The 24,000-nt window shown below is 34.5% G+C and overlaps 1 protein-coding gene across 3 annotated transcripts in view; it reads right to left on the reverse strand.

Annotated features, from left to right (window-relative positions):
• Positions 1 to 4,214: 4,214 nt before the first annotated feature.
• Positions 4,215 to 24,000, reverse strand: part of LOC144300198 (uncharacterized) — a 35,698-nt gene continuing 15,912 nt past the window's right edge. For 2 of the 3 annotated variants that reach the window (XR_013366789.1, XM_077876140.1), the window contains one exon: positions 6,060 to 6,232. Coding sequence is in view for 1 of the 3 variants with exons in the window: in XM_077876140.1 (XP_077732266.1) it covers positions 6,179 to 6,232 (54 nt within the window). In the remaining 2 variants the exon portion in view is untranslated. Of the gene's footprint in view, positions 4,714 to 6,059; positions 6,233 to 24,000 lie in introns of those variants that run through there. The other variant, XR_013366790.1, reaches the window with a different exon arrangement.

Raw genomic sequence — 24,000 nt, forward strand, 5'->3', positions numbered from 1 at the left:
CACACCCTGGCCCACAAAATCTGGCTCACAGAGGATACTAACCACTATTAGCAGCTCAGTCAGCTAATTAGAAAGTGGGGGAATTGTTGGTGGACATCACCCATTACTTGTCTGATTTGACATCTTTTGTTTCAACTTTACATCCCTATTTTTTACTGTCTGGAAAATAGATTTAATCTCAACAGCAGGTTAAGTATGAAGATAACATGGAAGAAACGTTTATAAAAATGTTTTGTAAACTGTAAGTTGCTAAATGATTATATTATTTTAATATGACCTTTGTTTTATTTTGTTTTGCATTGCTTTATACAAAGAGAGAAACCAACCAAAATAAATGCTTCTAATTTCTCTACCATACATTTTAATGATGTCATAGGATATTCAGTTTCTTCTCTGACATTTCTTCTGTAGTATTATTGGTTTTGTTGCATCTCTGCCATTCAAATTATGGTCTTGAATGCTGATAGGTTTTTAAAATAGTTCACAGGGTAAAAAAAATCCAAAAGAATTTTCAACTTTAAGTCAATGTATGAGTTGGTAAATCCAAAAGCATTTTTAGCCTATTTTTCTTAACTGGGTGAGTCTCAATAATTTTTTTTTTAATGAAAAAGTTTTAGTTTCATTATCATTTTTCAAGTTTTATCCATATGTTTAAATATATCACCACAAGCTATTATATGAGAAGGTAATTATCTATTCATTGATTTGTCCTTCTTTTTATTTTTATTTTTTTTATTTTTATTTTTATTTTTTTGTCCTTCTTTTTAATGCTACGTAAAATCTGCTCTTCATTAGGATGGGCATGATCTAAGATTCTTATCATAATTCTTTATTGACCTTGCAAAAGATCATGTACATGCTTGTCCCAAGTCTCTCTGTTTCCATAAAGTTATAAAATACAAGTGTTCTAGTATAAACCTGACTATCAATCCTAGACATGTTTTACATCTTTACCTTCCCTCTTTCCCAAATAGATACATGAATGTTCACAGATATAATTACAAGTTCATATCACAAAAAGTTACAATATTTAGTACTACTTATTTTTTATTATCATAAGTCTGAGGAGGCCCTCAACATTTACCAAATAAAAACTTAAATTTTATACATATCAAAAGTATCATGTATGGAGTACCTAATAAAGTCTCATAAACTTGAATTATAGTTAGCAAATGTAAATAACAAAAGGCCTTACTTTTGTGTGCAATATCTATTTGTAGTAAAGGAGAGGCTAGTGATATGGCAGGAGTTTTTCTAATGCCCACACAGTACCTTTATATATGAAAATAACTTAAAATTTTCTGTTATCTTAAGGGAAAGGCAATTTTCTTAATGAGTATCCATGGATTACTGACAAATTAAAACAAGCTGTCTACTTTGTATTCTAGCAAATATGTTTTACTCTTCTAGTGTCAGATTTTATTGAAGAATATTGGGTTAGCATTCACAAACCAAAAAATTACAATGAAAATAATAAAAATTTGGGAAGGTTAATAAAGTAATTGGAAAGACCATTAGAAATCTTCCCAGGATCTTATCAAACACAAACCTTAAGACAAAACTTCCACTGTTTTAAAAACTTAAGTAATGAACAATCCTGTGGATTGAAGTCATTTGAATGCAGAGCTCTAGTATTTGGAGTTAATCTTATGTATGCTTTGAATTTTTTGAATGACATAATAGAAGTTCTTTAGCATGACAATTTCAAGGCTCCCTATTTCAGGACTAAGTCAAAATCAATTTTATTTCTTTATTGATGTATAGTCATTTCTGACTGGATCCTGGCAAATGCTCCTCATGTGGTACAATTCTAAAAGTTCAAGTTAAATAAACCATCCAATGAAGATAGTTCCCTTCAGAACAGATTAAAGTCCTCTTGAATTGGAGACTCTATCTTTGCTAAATTTACTCATCTTTCACTTAACAAATGATTGTTGACCACTATCTATGCACTAGAAAGCCAACAGTGAACAAAATAAACAAACTCTGCCCTCATGGAGTTTATATGTTAGTGCAGGACACAGATAGCAAATAAATAAGTAAGCATGTGTAGCTTCTGTTAGATAGTGATAGATGCCAAAAAGAAAAATAAAGCAGGGAAGGGGGATAAATAGTATCAGATATGTTTGTGAAACTCCAGAGTTTTTTAGGGGAAGACTCACTGAAATTTTAACATTAAAGCAAAGACCTGAAGGAAGTGAAAGAGGAAGCCATTTGAATATTTGGAGGAAGAGAAGACTGGAAAGAGAGAAGAGCAAGTGCTGAGGCCCAAAGCAGATGTGTGTCCAACAAGTAGGAACAGCAATAGGGACAATGTGACCTACATGGAAAGAATGAGAGGACAGTGGTCAGAGTTAGAGGTTGGAAAAGTAAGAAGGTGATGGAAAGGCATGTGGAAGCTTAAAGTCATTGCCAATTTTTTAAATTTTACTAGAAGATCAGTAGAAACCACTTAAGAGTCTTAAGTAAGACTGATATGATTATTAAAAAAAAAGACTGATACTATTTTTTAATATCAGTGGAATGAAAGAAAGCAAGAAAAGAAGGAATACTAGGTAGGTGGCTATGGAAATAATACATAGCAGAGAGGACAATGGCCCAGACTAGGGTGGGAGCAAAATGAAAAGGATTTGATGAGTGATTGAATGAAGAGTATAAAGGAAAAGGGAAGTGCCATGGACCTGATACAATAGAAGAATAAAAATACAAGCAAATGGATCAAACGAATGGAAAAATGTAAGTACCATTCACTGAGACAGGAAAGAATATGGATCAATCTCTAATTTCTTGACAAGCATATTTAAACTATAAGTTTCCTTTTGTTTTATTTATTTTTTAAAAAGATTTTATTTATTCATGGGAGACACTGAGAGAGAGAGAGAGAGAAACAGACAGACAGACAGACAGAGACACAGGCAGAGGGAAAAGCAGTCTCCATGCTGGGAGCCCAATGTGGGACTCGATCCCAGGACTCCAGGATCACACCCTGGGCCAAAGGCAGACGCTAAGCCGCTGAGCCACCCAGGGATCCCCTAAAATTTTCCTTTTCAATACTTCTCTATTTCTCACAGTATTTAATGTATACTCTCTTTAGGATCATTCTGTTCTACGCATTTCATATTTTTTCCTGTGGCTTCCTAGATAGCAAGATAGTTATTTAGTACTATGTTTTCTAATTTCTAGTGATAGGATTTTTTCAAATTCCTTTCGGTTATTCAGTTTTCAATTGTACTGAGTTTTGGTGAGGAAAAGATAATATGGTGTTGATTTTTTTAAATGTATTAAAGATTATTTTTGCACTAGCATATGATAAAATTTGTGAAAGCTTGAAAAGAGTGTGTGTTCTTGGTATTCTGGGCATAGAGTTTTAAAATCATGTTATTCAGATGCTTCTTAATTTGTACTTTGTCAGCCTTATCTATGAATTTTTAAAAGAGGGATCTTAAACTCTTTAGCTAGGACTTCTCACTTACCTATTTATCCGTTCAATTCAGTCAGTCACATTTAATATACTCAGGGGCATTAAGAGACTATTTCATTTATCTGCATTGTTCACTGTTTTGAGTCCCTTGAAAGCAGAGACCGTGTTAGTCACTGTAACATTTGAAATAAGGAATACAAGGCCTGGATATAGAAAACCCTGAACTCATCTTTGCTGAATTAATGAACAAATGCCTATTAAAGCAGAATTAATTTTAGAATATTTTCCCATGAGAGTTATATACTAGAACTGGTACATCTGCATATTTTCCTTAGTATCTTGTAATTGTATAAAATATGATGGTGCAGGCATTGTGTGGACAGGATGGAGCTAATTAGTTTATAGGAAAATTTAATCTGTAGATATATTTTCATGATCTAAAAAACCATGTTGGATGATCTTAGATAATCATTTTCTTCATACCTGCTTAGATTATAACTGCAGAACAAGATAAATATTTTCATAAACATTCTGGAACCTACATATTAATTTGACTATTTACTATTTGTAATCTTCTTTCAAATTAAGATTTCTAAAAATTTTGGTGTTAATTACCTTCCATTTCCATAATATTAAAAGATAAAATAAATCACATCACTTCACAGATATATTTTTTATTATTTTATTATTTTATTTTATTTTTAATTGGAGTTCAATTTGCCAACATATAGCAAAATACCCAGTGCTCATCCCATCAAGTACCCCCCTCAGTGCCTGCCACCCAGTCACCCCCAACCCCTGTCCACCTCCCTTTCCACCACCCCTTGTTTGTTTCCCAGAGTTAGGAGTCTCTCATGTTATCTCCCTCTCTGATATTTCCTACTCATTTTCTCTCCTTCCCTCTTTATTCCCCTTCACTATTTTTTATATTCCCCAAATGAATGAGACCATATACTGTTTGTCCTTCTCTGATTGACTTATTTCACTCAGCACAATACTCTCCAGTTCCATCCACGTCGAAGCAAATGGTGGGTATTTGTCGTTTCTAATGGCTGAGTAATATTCCATTCTATACATATACCACATCTTCTTTATCCATTCATCTTTCAGTGGACACTGAGGCTCCCTCCACAGTTTGGCTACTGTGGACATTGCTGCTATAAACATCGGGGTGCAGGTGTCCTGGCGTTTCACTGCAACAGATATATTTTCTTTTTGATCCAAAACAGAACATGGACATGATTCTCAATTATTATTGAGCATCTACTATGTATCTTTGTGCATCCCACAACCTACAATGAACAGAAAGAAATTATGTTAATAGATATCATACATATTTTCATCATAAATATCGACATCAATGACATATAAATATGTCACCTAAAATATCATTAAATATAAATAATATAATGGTAATTGCTATGAAGGAAGTATACTTGTGAATAATAACATAAGAGAATGATGAGGTTGTGTTTACTTTAGAGTGGCATCTATGAGAGGATAACATCTGACTTGAGATCACAATGATGGGAAATAGGAGGTCACAGAAATAGTTGGTGGATAGTCTCATAATTTCTCACTAAAACTATTAAAATCTGACCCATTTAATTGTTTCTATTTTTAAAAAATTAATATTATAAACCAATGTTATAGATTTAATACCACTGAATACATCAAGAAAGGGGGGATATTTTTAACCACAAAGGTATTAGAAATATCCAACTTGAAGAAATCATAATCCATTGTGGGAATAGGTGACCATATTGAAGAGTAAGGCAAGATTTCAAATTCATATGCTCTACTTTATGTTCATAAAGATTTAGTCATTTTATTGGCACAAATTCTTAACAATGGTCCTAATTTATCTTGAAAAAAATTGTATTAATATTTATCTGTCTTACTGTTATTTATCAAGTAACTTATTTAATCATAGATGAGGAGAAAAAGTTAACAGATTTATTTTAAAAATTTAAAAATTAAATTCTTCAAAAAATGTATCACCTTTTTTCATACAAACTTAGTATATGTCTTAATAAAAACTCATGAATATGTTATTTGGAACGGACTGGTCTTTCATCTTATTGCAATCCTCTTTTTTTCTTTAAAACCTATTCCCAATACCAAATACTAATTTAGGTATTCTATGACAATGGTCAATTATTTTTCCCTACTTACTTACGGGAAGAAAATAAACAGTCTGTGAAACTTTAAAGAGAAAAAAACTTCATAGCTACGGTCATTTAAATCTGCAACTAAACTCCTTAGAGAACTTATAATTAATTAGATTTTGCTTGTGACTCATTTTTGAGCTTCAGAAGTTTATCTAATGGGTGTTTCTCTTCAAAAATCCATTTCACTAAAACTTGTAGCTCAGCATATTTTAACCAAGCCTCTTGTCTTCATCCTTTAAGGACATGTAAAAATTATCTGATTTTTACAGATCCAGGATTGTCAGAAGCAACAATATGAAGAAAGACTCAGAGTCTCACTGAATTTTAATCTGGGGTGCAGGGGAACTGAGACTCAAAGTCATTCTCAAACCTGACTCAGACTTGGACCCTAAGTCTTAGTGTCCTCCAGTTTTTATTAAGAGAGTTAGCGGGTTGGCTATAGGAATGATTAACTTTGGAAGGCAGAGAAAAACATGTTTATTTCAAAAGGTTAAAGAATAGGCTATTGACTCAAGGAAGGAGGAGCAGAGGAGCTGTGTCTGGAGAACAATGTAGTCAAGAGTCAGTGTGCCGAGGACTACCAGATTCAGTGCTCAGATAGGCTCCGCAGCTGGTTCCTCACATGTTCCAATGACATTACCTGCAGTAGAGGAAAGAGAAGCATAGCAGCAGTCTATCAAAAAATATTTGTCTTGGGACGCCTGGGTGGCTCAGTGGTTGAGTGTCGGCCTTCAGTTCAGGTCATGATCCCAGGGTCCTTTGATGGAGTTCCACATTGGGGTCCTCTCAGAGAGCCTGCTTTTCCCTCTGCCTATGTCTCTGCCTCTCTGTGTGTCTCTCATGAATAAATAAATAAAATATTTAAGCAAACAATCAAAAACAAAAAATACTTGTCTTTACTCCTCCTTATGGAAAGTACCAGGACATTTTGAGAATAGTACTGATAGATCAGAGGAAATGGGAATGGGACATTTGAGACCAGAAATGATAGATAATAAAATATAGCAAAACTCAGACTTCTTTTACATCATTAGGACCTTCTTTTCCAAAATATCTGTTGTACTGTCCATGTCTTCAAATTGAGTTATGCTTAGAAGTAATACTCAATGGTCCAATAGAAAAATCACTGTAGGGGATCCCTGGGTAGTTCAGCGGTTTAGTGCCTGCCTTTGGCCCAGGGCATGATCCTGGAGTCCCTGGATGGAGTCCCATGTCAGGCTCCCGGCATGGGGCCTGCTTCTCCCTCTGCCTGTGTCTCTGCCTCTCTCTATCATGAATAAATTTAAAAAATTAAAAAAAAAATCACTGTATAATTGCCCTTTTTAATAGATTCATAATATATTCAGATATTATGAAGACTCTAAGAAGTTGTGCAGTCAAGAAATGTATTTTCTTTGTTTATAGGGACTTCAAAACGTATTTAAGACTAGAATATTTTTCTTTCTTTCTTTCTTTCTTTCTTTCTTTCTTTCTTTCTTTCTTCTTTCTTTCTTTCGATTTTATTTATTTATTCATGAGAGAGGCAGAGACACAGGCAGAGGGAGAAGCAGGCTCCATGAAGGGCGTCCGATGTGGGACTTGATCCTGGGACCCCAGGATCATGCCCTGGGCCAAAGGCAGGTGCTTAACTGCTGAGCCACCCAGGCATCCCAAATATTTCTCTTTCTAACCTACCCACTCAACCATGCACTCAACAACCTGGCTCTTTAAAACATCAGACTAGAAAACTCTCTATGTTGGTTTTTCTTCTGAAGTCGGCCCTTGTCTCTCATACTTTACATTGCTGAGTACTGCACTATTGATAGTTTCTTACCCTGCCCAGGACTTGGATGCACACTCATTAAAAGAAAAATGAGCCTTACAGTGAATCAGTCTTGAAAACATTAAAAAAAAAAAAAAAAAAAAGAGGTTCCGTTCAAAGCAGAAAAATTTTCAAGTTAGAAATCTTTGCAGATTGTAATATGAATTTTCACTACCATTTTCAGGACATTCTAAATGTGAAATTAGAAAAAATATGCTAAATAAAAATATATAAAAATCATAAACACATGGAAATCAGAATTTAAATAACAACTTCAAAATAAATAAATAAATAAATAAATAAATAAATAAATAAATAACAACTTCATAAGTTTTCATTTTAATTAGTGTCCTATAATTTATTTTTATTTTTATTTTTTTTAATTTTTATTTATTTATGATAGTTACAGAGAGAGAGAGAGAGAGAGAGAGGCAGAGACACAGGCAGAGGGAGAAGCAGGCTCCATGCACTGGGAGCCCGACGTGGGATTCGATCCCGGGTCTCCAGGATCGCGCCCTAGGCCGAAGGCAGGCGCCAAACCGCTGCGCCACCTAGGGATCCCAGTGTCCTATAATTTAGATCTAATAATGGCTTTCTGCTTAAATGTTGGTATTTTATTTTATTTTTTTTATTTATTATTTTTATTATTTTTTTTTATTTACAGAGAGAGAGAGAGAGGCAGAGACATAGGCAGAGGGAGAAGCAGGCTCCATGCACCAGGAGCCTGACGTGGGATTCGATCCCGGGTCTCCAGGATATTGCCCTGGGCCAAAGGCAGGCGCCAAACCGCTGCGCCACCCAGGAATCCCTATTTTATTTTATTTTTAAATATTTTCTTTATTTATTCATGAGAGACACAGGAGAAAGGCAGAGACACAGGCAGAGGGAGAAGCAGGCTCCATGCAGGAAGCCCAATGTGGGATTCAATCCCAGGACTCCAGGATCACGCCCTGGGCCAAAGACAGACACTTAATCGCTGAGCCACGCAGGTGTCCCTAAATGTTGGTATTTTAAAATCATATTTTATATTTTTAGTTGTTATTTTTGCAAATAAGACTTCTCAAAGTCTGAAGACAAAGCACCTTCAGAGAATTGACTAAATAGCCACCACTTCTTAAATGTCTGCTGCAGAAAATTAATATTGGACAGGAAGTTAGGAGCTGTTCATTCCAGTCTTGCTTGGTTATCAAATACCTAATTGACCTAAAGCAACTCAGCCTCATTTATAAAATTAAGGGAACCAATGATCAGAGTTGTTGCTTTTATCTGTAATATCGTATGATCCAAACATAAGAAAATAATATTCTGAAGCATATTTCTAAGTAATAAATGGAATTTCTACCAGACAAATGCAAGCTGTCAATGTGGAGGATTCCACTGTGGCTTGAGTTTGTAATAACAAAATGAGCATGTGTTAAATTTGTATTATAGCTTATAAGGAATTTTTTTCAAATATTATACTAACTCTTAGAATAGCCCTGTGTTTATGGTATCACCTCGATTTTATGTAAAAGGAAACAATAGTACAGGCAAGTTAAATTACTTGTCTATTAGTCACAGAGGGAGAAAACTCTGAGCTGAATCTCAAATTTAAGTATCTCGCTACAAAGCCACTGATTTTTCTACACTGCCAAGGATTTTTCTGCTAGTGCAAACAATTATTCAATTGTGTCAAATAACACTGCAATGATTGTTTCTTGCTTTCCCTTCTAATTATTTTTAAATGAAAGCAGTTGCATTTAGCAGGAAATGTGTTAATCTCTCTCTTTCTTTTCCAAAGAGCAAAGGGTACCTTAAAAGCATTCCTGAGGTTTCTTTCTCAAAGTGGAGGCTTTTGTTCTCCATGACTGATACAATCTTCATCTAGCAATTCCTCTGTTATAAATGTGTTAAACAGACTTTGAGCCTAGTAAAGTGTCACATTATTGTCTTTGGATTGCTGTCATTATTACTTATCTAATTAGAATAACATTACAAAACAAACCATTTTTCTTTCAGTGTGCATTTTTATATGGTAGAAAGCCCACTCAAGACTGTGTGTTGTTTGACTATATAATCCACTGAAGTCATCTACAATATGTAGTTGACACACCTCTGAATTTTACCAGCTACTAAGAGTTCAGCGGTTCACAATCAGCGCACATGTGTGCGGATGTCAACCCAGCATACTCAGTTCCTCTCTTGAGCTCTGTGGGTACCAAAGAGAGCTTTTAAACAGCCGCTAATGAGTACTGATGCATCCCCTGAGATTGTATTTGTGCATACATATAGGGCAAAGTAACCATTATATAAATACTTCAGTTACTGGAACCACTCCAGTATTATTTAATCCACATTTCAATACATTAATTACATGGCACCCCCATGAAGTATGCAAGTGCTTTTATTTCCATAGGCAAACCAAAGTAATTAAGTTAATTCTAAGTAAATTAAGTAAAACGAGGTTACAAGGGAAGTCAACAATACTTTCGCCAAGATTGGAATTAAGGCTTTTCGATACCCATTTTTAAACTCAAAATGTGGTTTCATAGACTGTGCAGAGCTCTAGAAGTATTATTTATTGGGGAATATGATCAGGAGGTGTAACCTGATTATAGAATCATCAACCAAATTTTTATGAAGATTATTGTTTAGCAGCGTCAACATACTGGAGGGATGAACAGTATTTTAGAAAATTTATTTTGAGATTTATTCAAACATATTTGTGTACGTGCAGGTGCAAGATTAAGTGAGAAGTAGTCTTACTTTTTTTCTTTTTAATTCATCTTAATTTGTCACAACATTTTAAAGCAGGATGTGACTTGAGCACTACATTTGCATTCACAAAACTTGCTCTGAGTTACTTATCAAACTGCTTTACAACATGCCTAAATAGGCTTATATATTTGCTATTCTTAACAATGCCTTTCTTTTGAAACAAAACCTATAGATAGTTGCTTCCATCAAGTTGTTTCAGTTTAACATATTAATTTCTCGAAGCCTGGTATATGCAGTTCATAGCTACAAAGGATAGAAAGATTTAAAAAATAGATCCTAAGAGATGAAAGTTGTTTTAACCAATATTTTTCTTTTAAACATCAAGGTATATCAAAACACTTCAGTGACAAAAGATTTGGTCTAAAGGAACCTTACTTTTAAAGCTAACGAATTAGCTCGTATATCATTTTATTTTATTTTATTTTTTTAAAGATTTATTTATTTATTTATGATAGACAGAGAGAGAGAGAGAGAGAGAGGCAGAGACACAGGCAGAGACACAGGCAGAGGGAGAAGCAGGCTCCATGCCAGGAGCCCGACGTGGGACTCGATCCCGGGACTCCAGGATCGCACCCTGGGCCAAAGGCAGGCGCCAAACCGCTGAGCCACCCAGGGATCCCTCCTATATCATTTTAAAATAAGGGTTTTTTTGAAAAATTTTCTGAATTGTTTCCTCATGCAAAATTTTCTTATTCTATCATCATAATCTTATCAAAAGAGCAAATCTAAAAGCCACCTGGCAATTGGTGCTGTGCATCTTAGAGCATGTGTATATATTGTTTATGGTAAGTTTATGGTAAGAGAAAAGAGCTCCAACCAAACAAATGGAATGATGACAAGGAGCTGCATGTATAGACACATATATAAAACTAAGTTTAAGTAAAATGCAAACACAAAGCCATGTTTTCATTTAGTTTGGAGAAAAGAGTCCATTCCTGAGGCCATCATTCCAATTAATTTCCAATTAAGTAAATCTGAATTTGGAAACCTGCAGCAACCAAGATGATTGAATTCCAAATATGCAAGGTTGACTCTAAGCAAGACTTAGAAAAGCATATTTTGGCCTTTTCAAAATACATGTACACACAAATCTCTGAAGGGAATATATACTGCTTACAAATACACACAGGGAATAATGATTTTTAAAAGTATTATAAACCAAGAAAAAATGTCTAATATTTCTGGTTATTTTGTTCAGTTCTAAGTAATATTTCCAGTGTGCCTATTGGTACTTAAGACAGTTAAAGGTTACTGTCAAGAAATGTGAGCTCAATTTGTACCCTTAGAGACTCGTATGCTTTGTTCAAAAGAACTAGTGATTTCTGTATGGTACCAGACAACACTGAACTGCTCTGCTAAAGATTCTGAACCCATGCTGAGAACAAATGCTGCAAATCTCAAAGTCAACACAAGTGGAAGATGCAGAAGTAGTAAAACAAACAAGCTCAATTTTTTCAAACTCTCATCCAAATAAGAGTGAGGGCAGTGACTTCTCAATCAGATAGCCGTCTTGGCACAGGAGTCATTGGTTCTTTAGACTAAGCAGAAAGAAGAAAACAGGGTAAAAAAAAAATCATACTCATTAGGCTGTCAGGATGTGTGCGGTGAAAAGATAGTTGCTTGAAAAGAAATAATAGATTGTGAAGATGAACATCTTTCTAAGCACCACTCAAATTGTCTCTGTTCATAGCACATTATTTCGCTTGTTTTAGGCCACAGGATGTGCTGTAAAAGCAGACTCTATTTCTCCAAGGAATGGAATTGCTTTTTAATTATTTCTAGTTCAACAGAAGCACAAATCAAAGAAGCAATGTTTTTCATTTGATCAAATGGCTAAATAAAAGGGAGGTGGAGTGATTAAAAAATAATAGCCTCACAGAGATATAGGTAAAAAATATAAGGATATGCCAGGGTTAAAACAGTATAGATACTGTCCTTCTCTCAACTCTTTTCTTCTTTCCACCATGTATTTTACATTGGATCAAAACGGATAAAGAATAGATGATTAAAAAGGAAAAAAAAAAAGACTCCCAAATACATAGATAAAAATATCAACTTATTCCAAGAATGAAATAAAAGAGAAAAATAAACTTCCTTCCCCTCCATCACACAAACTTATTTTCATAAGTGACTTACACTAATCAAAATGGCTGAAGAGCAAAGATTTTAAAATAAAAAACAAAAACAATAGTCTCTCAAACATGTAGGTAAATAATACAAAGGCATTCCAGGATCAAAATAAAAGAGACTAGATAAACCTTTCTCTCCTCCTCACCCTTCCCCCATCACACTGAATATTTTTCTCCATGTGCTTTCTGTGTTCATATCCATGACACTTTGAATTAATTTTTTCCCCTGAGGGATGGATTACCTTATCTAGTCTGGGCATTTCTGTAGTTGACAATGAACCCATGAATTAATCTGAATATAGAAACTAATTACAATAAAACCTGTTCAGTGTTCTCACTTAAAACATTTCCTTCCCTTAAATGTTAATCTTTAAAAGACCAAGACAATTGGCACAAAGGCAATGTTTCTTTCCCATTTAAGGAACTTTTTATTCTTTCAATGCTGATATGCATTATTTTCAGCAACGGAGTCAGTGAGGTAGCTTTATGCTTTAGGTTATCAGGGCACTGTTTGGGTAATTGCACCCACATCGTCTAAAAGGTCAAAATAGCTAAAAGTTTTAAGGAGAATTTAATGAAAACTGTAGAGGAAAATAATGGTTGAAATAATAGAAGCAAAAGTCATTAAATAGAATGGAGACAATTGAAGTCACTTATCCCCCTGGGTGCTTCTGCACATTTCTTTCCTCTCCCCCCTCCATAATCTGACAGATGAAGAAATAGAGAAGTGTGTATGTGATGGTTGATGATCCATTCAGGAATATCTATAAATATTTTGAGACAAATATGCATATATCTTCTTCTTAAAATATCATGAAAACATATTGAAACTTTAGAATGGCTTTAACTTCTCAAAAGATTCAAAACATTGTTACCAAACTTTTATCAACTTAGAAAAATAAATATTCCCTGTGCATATCACAGGCCCCAGATGTTTTTATATCCAAGATCCCAGGACTACATAATGAATATAGTTACATGATCAATAGTAAAAAGGTAATTTGCTATTTCTTGTAGAATCCTAGAATATAAGTTTATAGGAAATTTAGAGTAGCCTAACCCAATCCTCTCATTATGTAGATTAAAAACCATGAAAATAAAATGGATGACATTTCCTGCCCAAAGTTTCCTGGGCTAGGACCCAAATTCTTTGTTTCTAAACCCATTCCTTTCCCTACGATGCCTCAATTATCTCACACAGTCTGATGTACACACAGGCAATGCAGATAATTACATTCAGTTGGGAGTGGATTTATCTTCACTCCCATGGAAAGCTTGGTCTGAAGATGAGCTGGGATGGAGGCCCTGCTTCAACTCTAAGCCTGGCAGGGGGAAAAAATAATCAGGGGGGAAATACCTAGAGACTCACTGTGTCTTTCTTACCCTATCGATAAATTGCCCTCCTACACCTGAAGGCACAATAGAAATCACTATTTTAATTACCTTAAACAGTAGCAGTAGATTGTGTGCACTAAAGATCTGTTATATGTATTTTTGTTAATGGTAAAGAAAAATAGCTCAGAATTTTTTCAATTTACAAATACTGTCTAGAGATTTTAATAACTAAGAGGATTCTGCAATCTGCCATCTGTTCCCACCAGTCAAGGGCAGCTCTTGTCTCAAAGTCTTCTCTTGTCTCAAAGTCTTCTCTGTTAATGACCTCTTTTAAGGTATGGAGGTATTTTGCTTCTGTATGATATATGACATTGTTAAATAATCAGAATCTTGATATTTGCTTCAACAATCCATCCTTCTGTTCATATTTTAGAAATGCCTCTAAAATGACAGATCCCCAGGATGCAACAGATAAGCCCTGTTCCTGTCTTCCAGGAGGATCCCCTTGGTGGAACACACATCCAGACTATTCTTGTTCTCATCATATTTTAGACAACTTAGGTTTCTTCACTCCCTCATTCATCTGCACCTTCCACTGGAATCAGAGTTTTGCTCTCAAAATAATTCTCTTCCCACTTCATTGATTTTTTTTCTTGGCTTTTTTTTTTTTTTTTTTGGTATTTCCATAGTTTCCACAGGACCTATGTTGGTTATTTCTAAACACTCCATTACTGTTTTTGATTTTAGAGTCCTAAATCTATGGCTTTACCCCTTATCTTCTTTAGGTCTTACTTTCCAGTGTCCATTCAAGTTTTGTACATCTCTACTTTGGTAATTTCTCAATCTTTCAAATTCACATCCCTGAGACTTGCCCATCCTCCTGAATTTCTTTCCACATAAATTGCTTCATCGGCCATTGGTTATCTAAACCAGGTAATTCAGTCATTCTTGTCTATACCTCCACTCTTAGATCTTTACATACAAATGTTCCTTTAGTCCTGCAAGTGGACATATTTCTGTATTCCACCCCTACTCGCCCGCACTCACCTATCATATTCTAGTCATGGCCCTCATTCTGTTTCAAGAAAAAGCTCTAGTTAATTGCTCACAATTTTTTTAAGAATAGCAATATATATATAAGATAATCTCTAAACATGTAATTCTTAGGGGAAAATATCACAGAAAGAACACCAAAGCAGCTTCTTTGTCAGAAAAATGGTGGAAATAATCATATAAAATATATAGACTACTCTGTGACACGCACTTAAATGATTCAAGAGTCATAATTAATTTTGACAATACTAGAAACAATTTTTAACATTACTAGAAGTAGTATTCATAAGCTAAGATTGCATAATTTTGGTCTGCTCTGGTTAATGTTTTTAATTTGATGAATATGCAATTTGATTTTAATTATGAATACCACTTATGTAGTTCATGGCTTTTTGTATGGGTTGATTTTTGCTTATATTTCTAATATAATGTGTGTGTGTGTGTATATATATATATATATAGTTGATTATACTGACATAAATGTTTTTTAACTACCTGCAAAAGAATGAACTATCAAAAATTAAAGCTATATCCTTGAGTTTTGGTTTGTCTAGTCTTTGAATAGTAAATTTACCTAAAATCATTTTTATGAAAAATAACTCATTTTTGATCCACTTTAAAAGGGCAAAGATAAACACCACAATAATATTGTAGATCATTTTTATCAGAAATCTTAGTCCTAGATATGTTTGACAAAGTTTAAAAGCTCTAATAAAGAAAGACTGACATCCAAACTTCTAAACATTTCACTAAATATCAAACCCTTAAGGTTTCTCACTCTCACCTCCTAGCTCCCCATAATGGCCCTCATCATTCATGTCAGCAGAGACTGGTTCAGAGGCTTGTCATGGCTCTTCAGTGTCATTCTTCAATTTACTCATGTGTTCATGGTGTAGTAAGGAATAAAAAGTCTTGCAGGTAAGCACATTAGGTCCAGAAAACAATATCAAGAAACAAGTTTTTAAGAGAAAGATGTTTCTGGCTGCATACTTGAAACCACAGATATACATTAAGTACAGTTATCCATTGTCAAAATTTAATTAATAGCTTTTTAAATATTTTTTAATATTTTAAAATATTTTTTAAAATATTTTTTATGTATTTCAGATGGGGGTGGGAGGAGGAACAAGCGGGAGGGGCAGAAGGAAAGAAAACCTATGCTGAACATTCAATCCTGTGACCGTAAGATTACCACCTAAAACCAAAAGTCAGATGCTTAACGGACTGAGCCACTCAGGCACCCTTAAATAAACATGATTCTTAACCTCGTATGTGCCAGCTTGTAGTAATGCTAAACATGAAAAAATATAATTATCTTATGCATTTGAAGAGAGAGATTCATTATGTGCATTTTAGAACATATGCTTGATATTTAACCAACTTCATCAAAAGTGTCTCGAAATATTTCAGATTCCTATTTCTTCTCAAGGCTCCACATTCAATCCAGCCCCTATTTAGATAGGACAGGGTTTTAGCATCTCTTTTTACTTCAAGTAATATAGTTTTAGTTGAACACGGGCTATATTTCATTAATATACTTTACATCTAGTTTTGACCTTTCATTGTGACTTTCAGCTTAGAAAAGAACTTAAGGCAACCATAGGAGTGAGAACTTGAAGGGGATTATTTTTCAGATCTCCCTTTGCTCTTTTGGGGTCAATTAGTTGGCATCAGGAAAGACAAGGTTACTATGTCTAATCATAGTTATAGCAATGCATGCTGTTAGGGCACTGATATTAAGAAGAAATGTACAGAAACTTTTTTTTAAATGAAAGTGGAATACTGTAAAGGTTTGAAGGCTCAGTAACTGAAGCAACTACCCTCATAGACTAGGGATAGCTTAACAAGCTGACATTGACCCTAGGTGCCTGAAGTTTCGGATGCCCCAGATTGACAGTTGGCCTGGAAATGGCAACCCTGTTAACCCAAAATGATTCTGAATTTAGAAGTACACTGAAGAAGATCAGTCTTTCTCATTTCCTGTAAAGAAGTATGAAACTGGCTTTTCTGCGCTTGAACAACCTTGCCTATTAGGGAGCAGTAAATAAAATCCACATGTATGAAATGTATTCATCCAGTGTTCTGTTTAGTTTTTATGTGGATTTTTTGCAGCTATTATCACATGTAGGTCATAGGGGTACTATTTAGCACACACACAAAGATGAGTGCATCTTGCAGCGTCTATCAACCGAGCAAGACATTAGAAAGTCATGTCTTAAAAATTACAAAATAAATATGTTTCAGTTAACTTTTTTGTTATTGTTTTTATGGTCTTCTTTTTATAAACAAAAGGGGGGAAAGAAAGCTGGTCAATCATTTTACCTATGTAAGATGGTCAAGAAACTAAATGGGATAAACTATAGAATGAATTTGCTTCATTGAAACAACAAACAAAAATCGGAGTTGTCTGTATTGCTTTCCCGGATGATATAAGCTAAAAAGACAAATCTTTAAGAACAGTTTGCTGTTAATATAGTAGAAATGGGATTTTCAAATGTACAATTTTGGGAAAATTCCCCCCAAAAAAACCTTTTTAAAAAGTTCCAAAAAAAATCAGGTTTTACTTTCATTCTTTTCTCTCCCCCATTTTGCCAAATGCAGAATCCAAAAATAAGCGCGCACGCGCGTGCGCACACACACACACACACATATACATACATAGATAAAATCAGTAAGATTTAGAGATTCTGAAAACTGACAATTATTTCCTCAGGATAAAATCTAGGAAGTAGAAATTCTGAGTCAAACATAATGAAAATGTAGTCTTTTGGTATGTGTTACAAATGTTTGGAAGCTTGGATGCCAGCAGCACAAGTTTCTCTTTCATTTTTGCCTTTAAAACTGACACACTTCCTCATTTTGTTTTATTTATTTATTTTAAACAATTTCCTAGTTGAACCGCAAATGTTCAGAATTGGTGAATTCAGTTGGTGGATATTCAGTTTTCATTCAGTTGTGCTTGCAACTTTTATATGGATTTGATTTTTTCACAAAATATTGGAAAAATATAGCTGAACTAAAATTTTAATATTAAAAAAAATACAATTGAAGGAATAACTGAATGAATCAGTGCTATGGCTTATTAAAGCCCACTGCCCAAAGACTACCAGGAATACACCTGTAGTTTAAAAGGTTTAAAAGGTAATTTATTTACCTTTAGCAAGGGAGAAAGCACTCCAAAGGAAGGTGGGACATCTCAGCAAAGGGATGTGGGTGAAGCTTCGTAAAGGGTTTGGGACAGTACTGGTTGATTCTAAGGCAAATTTAAAGAAGCCAGGGCCAGTTCTGGAGTGGATACTGTCAAAAAGCAAGGACAGTTTTGGTGGGTGCTTATTTTAATTTTTATCTAGGACATGTATGGATGAAAGCAAGCTTTCATAGGTAAAGGATGAGCAATCATTCACATTAGGTTGAAGGAGGTGTACTAAAACTGTATTTTTTGTGGTTACTGTATGATCTTTTCTCTGTTTTATTCCAAACATGAGCATAGAATGGTCTTCTGTGCTTGTTTATGTTCCACTGGCAACATGAATTTTTATATATATACACTTAGGAAAGACACTGATTTTTCTGCTTCTCTGGGAGACACAGGATCAACTAGAACCAGATCACAAGAAAATGAGCTCCTCAAGAGCTTTGGTAGATAATGCCCAACAATTTCCCAAAGTCACAGATACTTTGTCCTAAAGCAGAGTTTCCATTATTCTACATCTAGTCAACACTTAGTATTGTTGGCCTTTTAATTTTGGCTATTCTGCTAGATTTTCATTGATTTCAAAAAAATTTTTTTTCATTAATTTCTCATTATGACTTTATTTTTTAAAGATTTTATTTATTTATTTATTTGAGTGAGAGAGAGAGAGAGAGCATGAGCAGGGGTAAAGGAAGAAGCAGGCTCCCTGCTGACATGGGGAGCCTGATGACATGGGGCTGGCCCAGGACCCCTGAACTAAAAGGACCCCTGGGATCATGATCCGAGCCAAAGGTAGATGCTTAACTGACTGAGCTACCCTGACACCTCCTCAATGTGATTTAAATTTGTATATTTCTTAAGTACTACTGAGGGTGAACTGTGTGCATACTGTCCATGTGGACACTCTCTTTAGCAAAATAAATCAACACTCTTGTCCAGCTTTTCCAATGAGCTCTGTCTCTTTATTATTGCCTTATCCTTCTTTATATGTTCTAGATATATAAGCTTTGGGTGTTACAGGTTTTGGGTTTTTTTTCTGTCACTGTGGAATGCCTTTTCAATTCCTAATGGTGCCTCTTGATGAAGAGAAGCTTTAATGTCTATTCAATTTAAAATCTTTTATTTTCGGATTTCATAATTTTATCCTATTTAAAAAATATAGTTTTCACCCAAAGGCTGTGAGCATAATCTTTTACATTGTCTTCTAGGAGTTTTATTGTTTTGCCTTTTACATGTAGAACTACAAACCAAAGGAAGCTGATTTTTGTATACGGTTTGAGGTAAAAGCCTATTTCTAGAAGAATGGATAGTCAGTTGTCTCAGCACTGTTTATCAGAAAGTGCTTTCTTTCCTTACATCGTAGTTTCACCACTGTATTAAATAACGAGTTCACATATTTCTACCTTTGTAGAAGAAGGGAGTCTGCTTCTCCTTGCTCTGGCCCTCTTCTCATGCTCTCTCTCTCAAATAAGTAAATAAAATCTTTAAAAAAAAGAAATATGTTGTTTATTTTTCAAACTTTCAGAGATTTTATGGTTTTTTAATTGGTCAAAATGTCCTGCATTTATGATTGATGTGGCATTTTACAATTCAGAGAAATTTGTTAATCATGCTTTTAAAATTTTTCATGAATGTTATGTTTTTTTAATTGTTATAATACTGATGGAGAGTATACTATGTTAATTATATTGATTTAATTTTCAAAAATAGCAACAATAGTTCTATTAAAATAAATGCTATTATTATTTACATTTTATAGATGAGGAAACTGACACCCGAGTAGGTAAAATGACTTGCCCAATATCACACTGCTAGCAAGTGATTGAATTGCCTTTAAAAGGAGTCCAGAACGTGTACTTCCCACCACCATCAGACACTGATAACCTGAGTTTCTTTTATATTTTAGATAGTTTATTTTTTTATAACTCACAGTGAAATAGATTCTGTTACATGTAATTGCTTTCAGATAGCACCCCTATCTAATTATGGTATTTTGGGAAGTTTTAGTGTTCTTGATTGATATGTATTATATCAAATGTTCTTAGTAGTTTAATTTCCAGACTTAAATAAACTTTAATGTCTATAATAATTCGAATGATTTTTAAGAACAAATAATGATATTTAGAATTCTGTTTTTTAAAAATTATATGCTAATATATTCAAAAAGTACTGAAGGCAATACATAACAGCACCTTTAATCTAGGCTGGATTGACAAATAAAAGTGATACGTTGATTCTTGTGAAAAGTCCAAAAGTAATGCAAGTTTGGGATAATTTCTCTGGCATTCTCTTGCCTCTTCCTCCCCATGTCTTTTTTATCTTCGAGCTGATAACTTTCATGGCTGAAGGATGACTGCCATCAGAAAGGCTAAAAGCCTCTGTTTCTTTGGTGAAATCCACGAGGAGACAGATGATTTATTTTCTCTCAAGCACGGAGCAAAAGTACTGAGTTACACTTTGATTGGAGAGACTTAACTCGTGTGTCTACCCTTCAAAGTGATTACTTTCACTGCTTTAAGGATAAACCAATCAGGGCCTATGTCTGTAGCCAGCCTTAAAGGTGTTCCCAGACATTTACAACAGAGGTGTGGTTGGGATGCCTGTTTAGATCACCATGAAAAAAGACAGTGTTGCATAGACTAGCACAGAGAATTTAGAAGTCTAGATAACGTGGTATCTCTCTCGATTGGATGGGGGCCCCCAAATGTGGGGCTCTGATCAAGTGAATGCTGGTGGCACGGATGGTGAAAGGATTCACCCAAGGCAGAACAAAGGAGAGAGACCTTTACTAATACATGGCAAGGGAGCAAGTGGTCAGGAGGGCAGAGGAGAGGCTCTGCCAGGAGGCAGTGGGTGAGAGCTGTTTTTAAAGAGAGAAGGCGAGGAGGTATGGTGATGTATGGAACTTTCCCTTTTGTGTTACTGCTAATTTTAAGTAGCTCATTGGTTAGTTAGGGGCCTATGGATATTGTGAGGTGCATTCCCTGATAGGCCTGTGTTCACTGGGGGGTCGCTGTGGCCCTTTCTACATTCCATTGCCCCAGCCTGTTGTCTAAAAGCAGCTTCCACACAAGTGATCTCAAATGTAAAAACATATAAGATCTGGGACACCTGGGTGGCTCAGGGGTTGAGCATCTGCCTTCAGTTCGAGTCATGATCTGGGAGTCCTGGGATGGAGTGCCCTGGATTGAGTCCCCCATGGGGCTCTCTATGGGGAGCCTGCTTCTTCCTCTGCCTATATTTCTGCCTCTTTCTGTGTCTCTCAGGAATAAATAAATAAAATCTTTTTTTTTTTTTAAAAGTAAGATCTTAAAATGTAAAGTAAGATGATTATAAATGTAGTTTGTCGTTTTAGTTCATCTCCTTAAATCTAAATATTTCACACAAAACAAATCCTCTTCCCTGCTTCAAAATTTCTCTAGTAGCTTAAAGTTGCTCTTTGAGGGAGCAGCACTTGGCTTAGACTTGTTCTGTATGGTCCTCAGCATGCTCTGTTCCTGTAAGATTTCCTGTTCATGTACCCAAAGAGATATTTTGCTCCGTGAGAACAAAGCCTATACCTGTTAAATATGCTCCACAGCCCAGGAAAATTGGCCATGTCCTGGAAGCTAAATAAATAAACACTTGTTGTTTCAAGTTATTGCATCCAGCAAAAGGAAATTTATTGATTTACAGAATAGGAAAGAGGTAAGCATTATTTTTACACAAGTTACAGTAAAATATATAACAGTGATGTAGAAGAGTTAAGGCAGTTTCTTTAAGTTTTCTATTGCAAAACACATCCTAGAGAGCAGGGGATGAAAAACAACTTAGGAGAAATTAACTTTGTTTTCTAGGGTGTTTACTGGCTACTATAGATAAAGTATATGAAAAAGGATAATCAAATAATTCCCTAGGAGATTTCACAATATCTATTTTGCTTTTTATATATAGTGATTCAATTTTATTTTTAACAAAATTACTGAACCTGCTAGTTTACCTTTAGTGACAATGTTCTATATTTCCAAAAATTATTTCCAGAGTTCTTAAAATCAATAATTGGAATAATTGGAATAAATTGATTTCTACTTTGTGTATCTTAGATCATTTTGAAGATGAGGCAATGCTTAAATATTATGTATATATGAGTGTGTATGCGTATGTGTGTACACATATCTCTAAATGTATACACATTACTGGGTGCTAGATGTGCTCTTCTTATAGTCTTTTATTTTCATTTTTGGAAGTATAACTAAAACCATGAATCTAGTAAGTAGTAGAGTTCAAATTTAGATTCAGACTTAGTCATACTGCATGTCAATATGCATCACTTGGCTCCTTCCCCCTTGAGGATTCATGAGTGCAAATCATTTATGGGCCAGATGAGGAACCTGAGGACTGTGGGTCATGTCAGAAATAATCTTAGGTTTCTTTACACTTAACTCACATATCTTTTTAGTAATCCAAACCTATTTTGAGTTACTAAATATTTTAGGATGCCTCTAATAAAATAGTCTATGATATCATTATGATATACTAGTATAACGAATGATTAGATAAACTTTGAAGATCATTTTCCATAAAATCAAAGCCCAAATTATTATGCAAAAAGAATGCTGGGAAAAAGCCAGTTGAAACCATCAAAGATTTGGCATATTTTATTACATTCTATCATGTTGTTGTGGGACAAATGTTTACCATTTTAAGGACTATAATAAAATGCATGTGCTTTGGCTAAATATTTCATGCTATTAAATGTTGACTCCCGCATAAGCTTTTCTCCCCTGAAGAAACATCCATGCACTATGGTATTTTCAATAGAATTACTGACTATAGTTTGTTTTCACACCAAATATGTGACTCTTTTCAAGTTAATGGATAAATTTGCTCATCTCTTTCTTTATTATAAGGCAAAGATAAATAAGTCTTTTTCACTCAATCTGCTGAGATAACTTGTGCCCATGCCGAAAGGTGATCTGTTCTAATCAACTTCACGAAGTCTGATGGAATTACACTGAACATATCTCATACCTGACACAACTACAGAATGATACAGTTCAGGACAAACATTGGTGACCTGAATAATACATGACAGACAGATGACCGGGTGAGAAAAGTAATTTTTCACCTACACCATTTGAGTTTCTTTATTAAAGGCTGAGACATGTTTGATGGAAAGAAGGCTGCTTTGCCAGCTAAAAGCTGGTGTGTTTTATTAATAGCTCAGTCAGTATTCCCCTGCTGTTTTACTATTTGAAACATGTTATTTTGGCAATAAAATACAATAGACATTTACTCTGCATGAATACTCAACATTTCATAAGAATGCAAAGTTGTTGGTAATCAGATATTACTATTTAATATACTTCCATGGTCAAGGAAAGTAAGCTAACTGAACAGAAATATTCAATTTTAAATTAAGAGACTGATTATTTGTGAGTTGATGATTCATTGTTGCTTATGTTTCAATTTTGCAATACAATTTATACAAAGAAAATGCATGAGTAAAAGTAAAAGTATTATCATTGATAATAGTCACATATACTTCTAATGGATTATTTCAGGCAAAAGAATTTAATTACATTAGAGAGCATTCTTTGACAAATGCTCTAGCATCATTAGTAAATTGCACAATTCGAAAGAAACATAAGATATAGGGAAATAGTGGAATCTCATTATTGTTGACTTTAAAAATTAAACAATAAAGGTTATTGCGAAGCAAATGAGTGTATTCAGGAAGAACAGAAAAATTGCAATTGTGGACAAGCAAACTATGGCAAAACAATAGGCAATTTCAGAGAACAAATCTTTTTAAAGAAGAAAAGAGGAAGTTGAGAAGAGTTGTTTTGAACAAAAGTCATTGTAGAAAAATGAATGCGAAGTAGTGGCAGCTTCTCACTGACCTTAGGCAAGGACAGCTTACTGTTGGAGGCTAAGGGGTAATCTTACTTCTTGTTGAACTTTGCAAGCTACCAATGAGTGGTAGTGCATGACAGCTCCCCACTCATGCCTTCCCAACATGGTTTGGAATGAGGTTTCTTCTAGTCATTTTCACATTACTAAAAAAATGCAGTTGTATACCTTTAAAAGTGTAAATCACACTGCTTAATTCTAAAAACTGGTCTTGATAGACATATTTTAATGAGGATTTATGTCATCTA

Source organism: Canis aureus, chromosome 28 (genome assembly GCF_053574225.1).
Source record: "Canis aureus isolate CA01 chromosome 28, VMU_Caureus_v.1.0, whole genome shotgun sequence".
NCBI classification, from domain to species: Eukaryota; Metazoa; Chordata; class Mammalia; order Carnivora; family Canidae; genus Canis; species Canis aureus.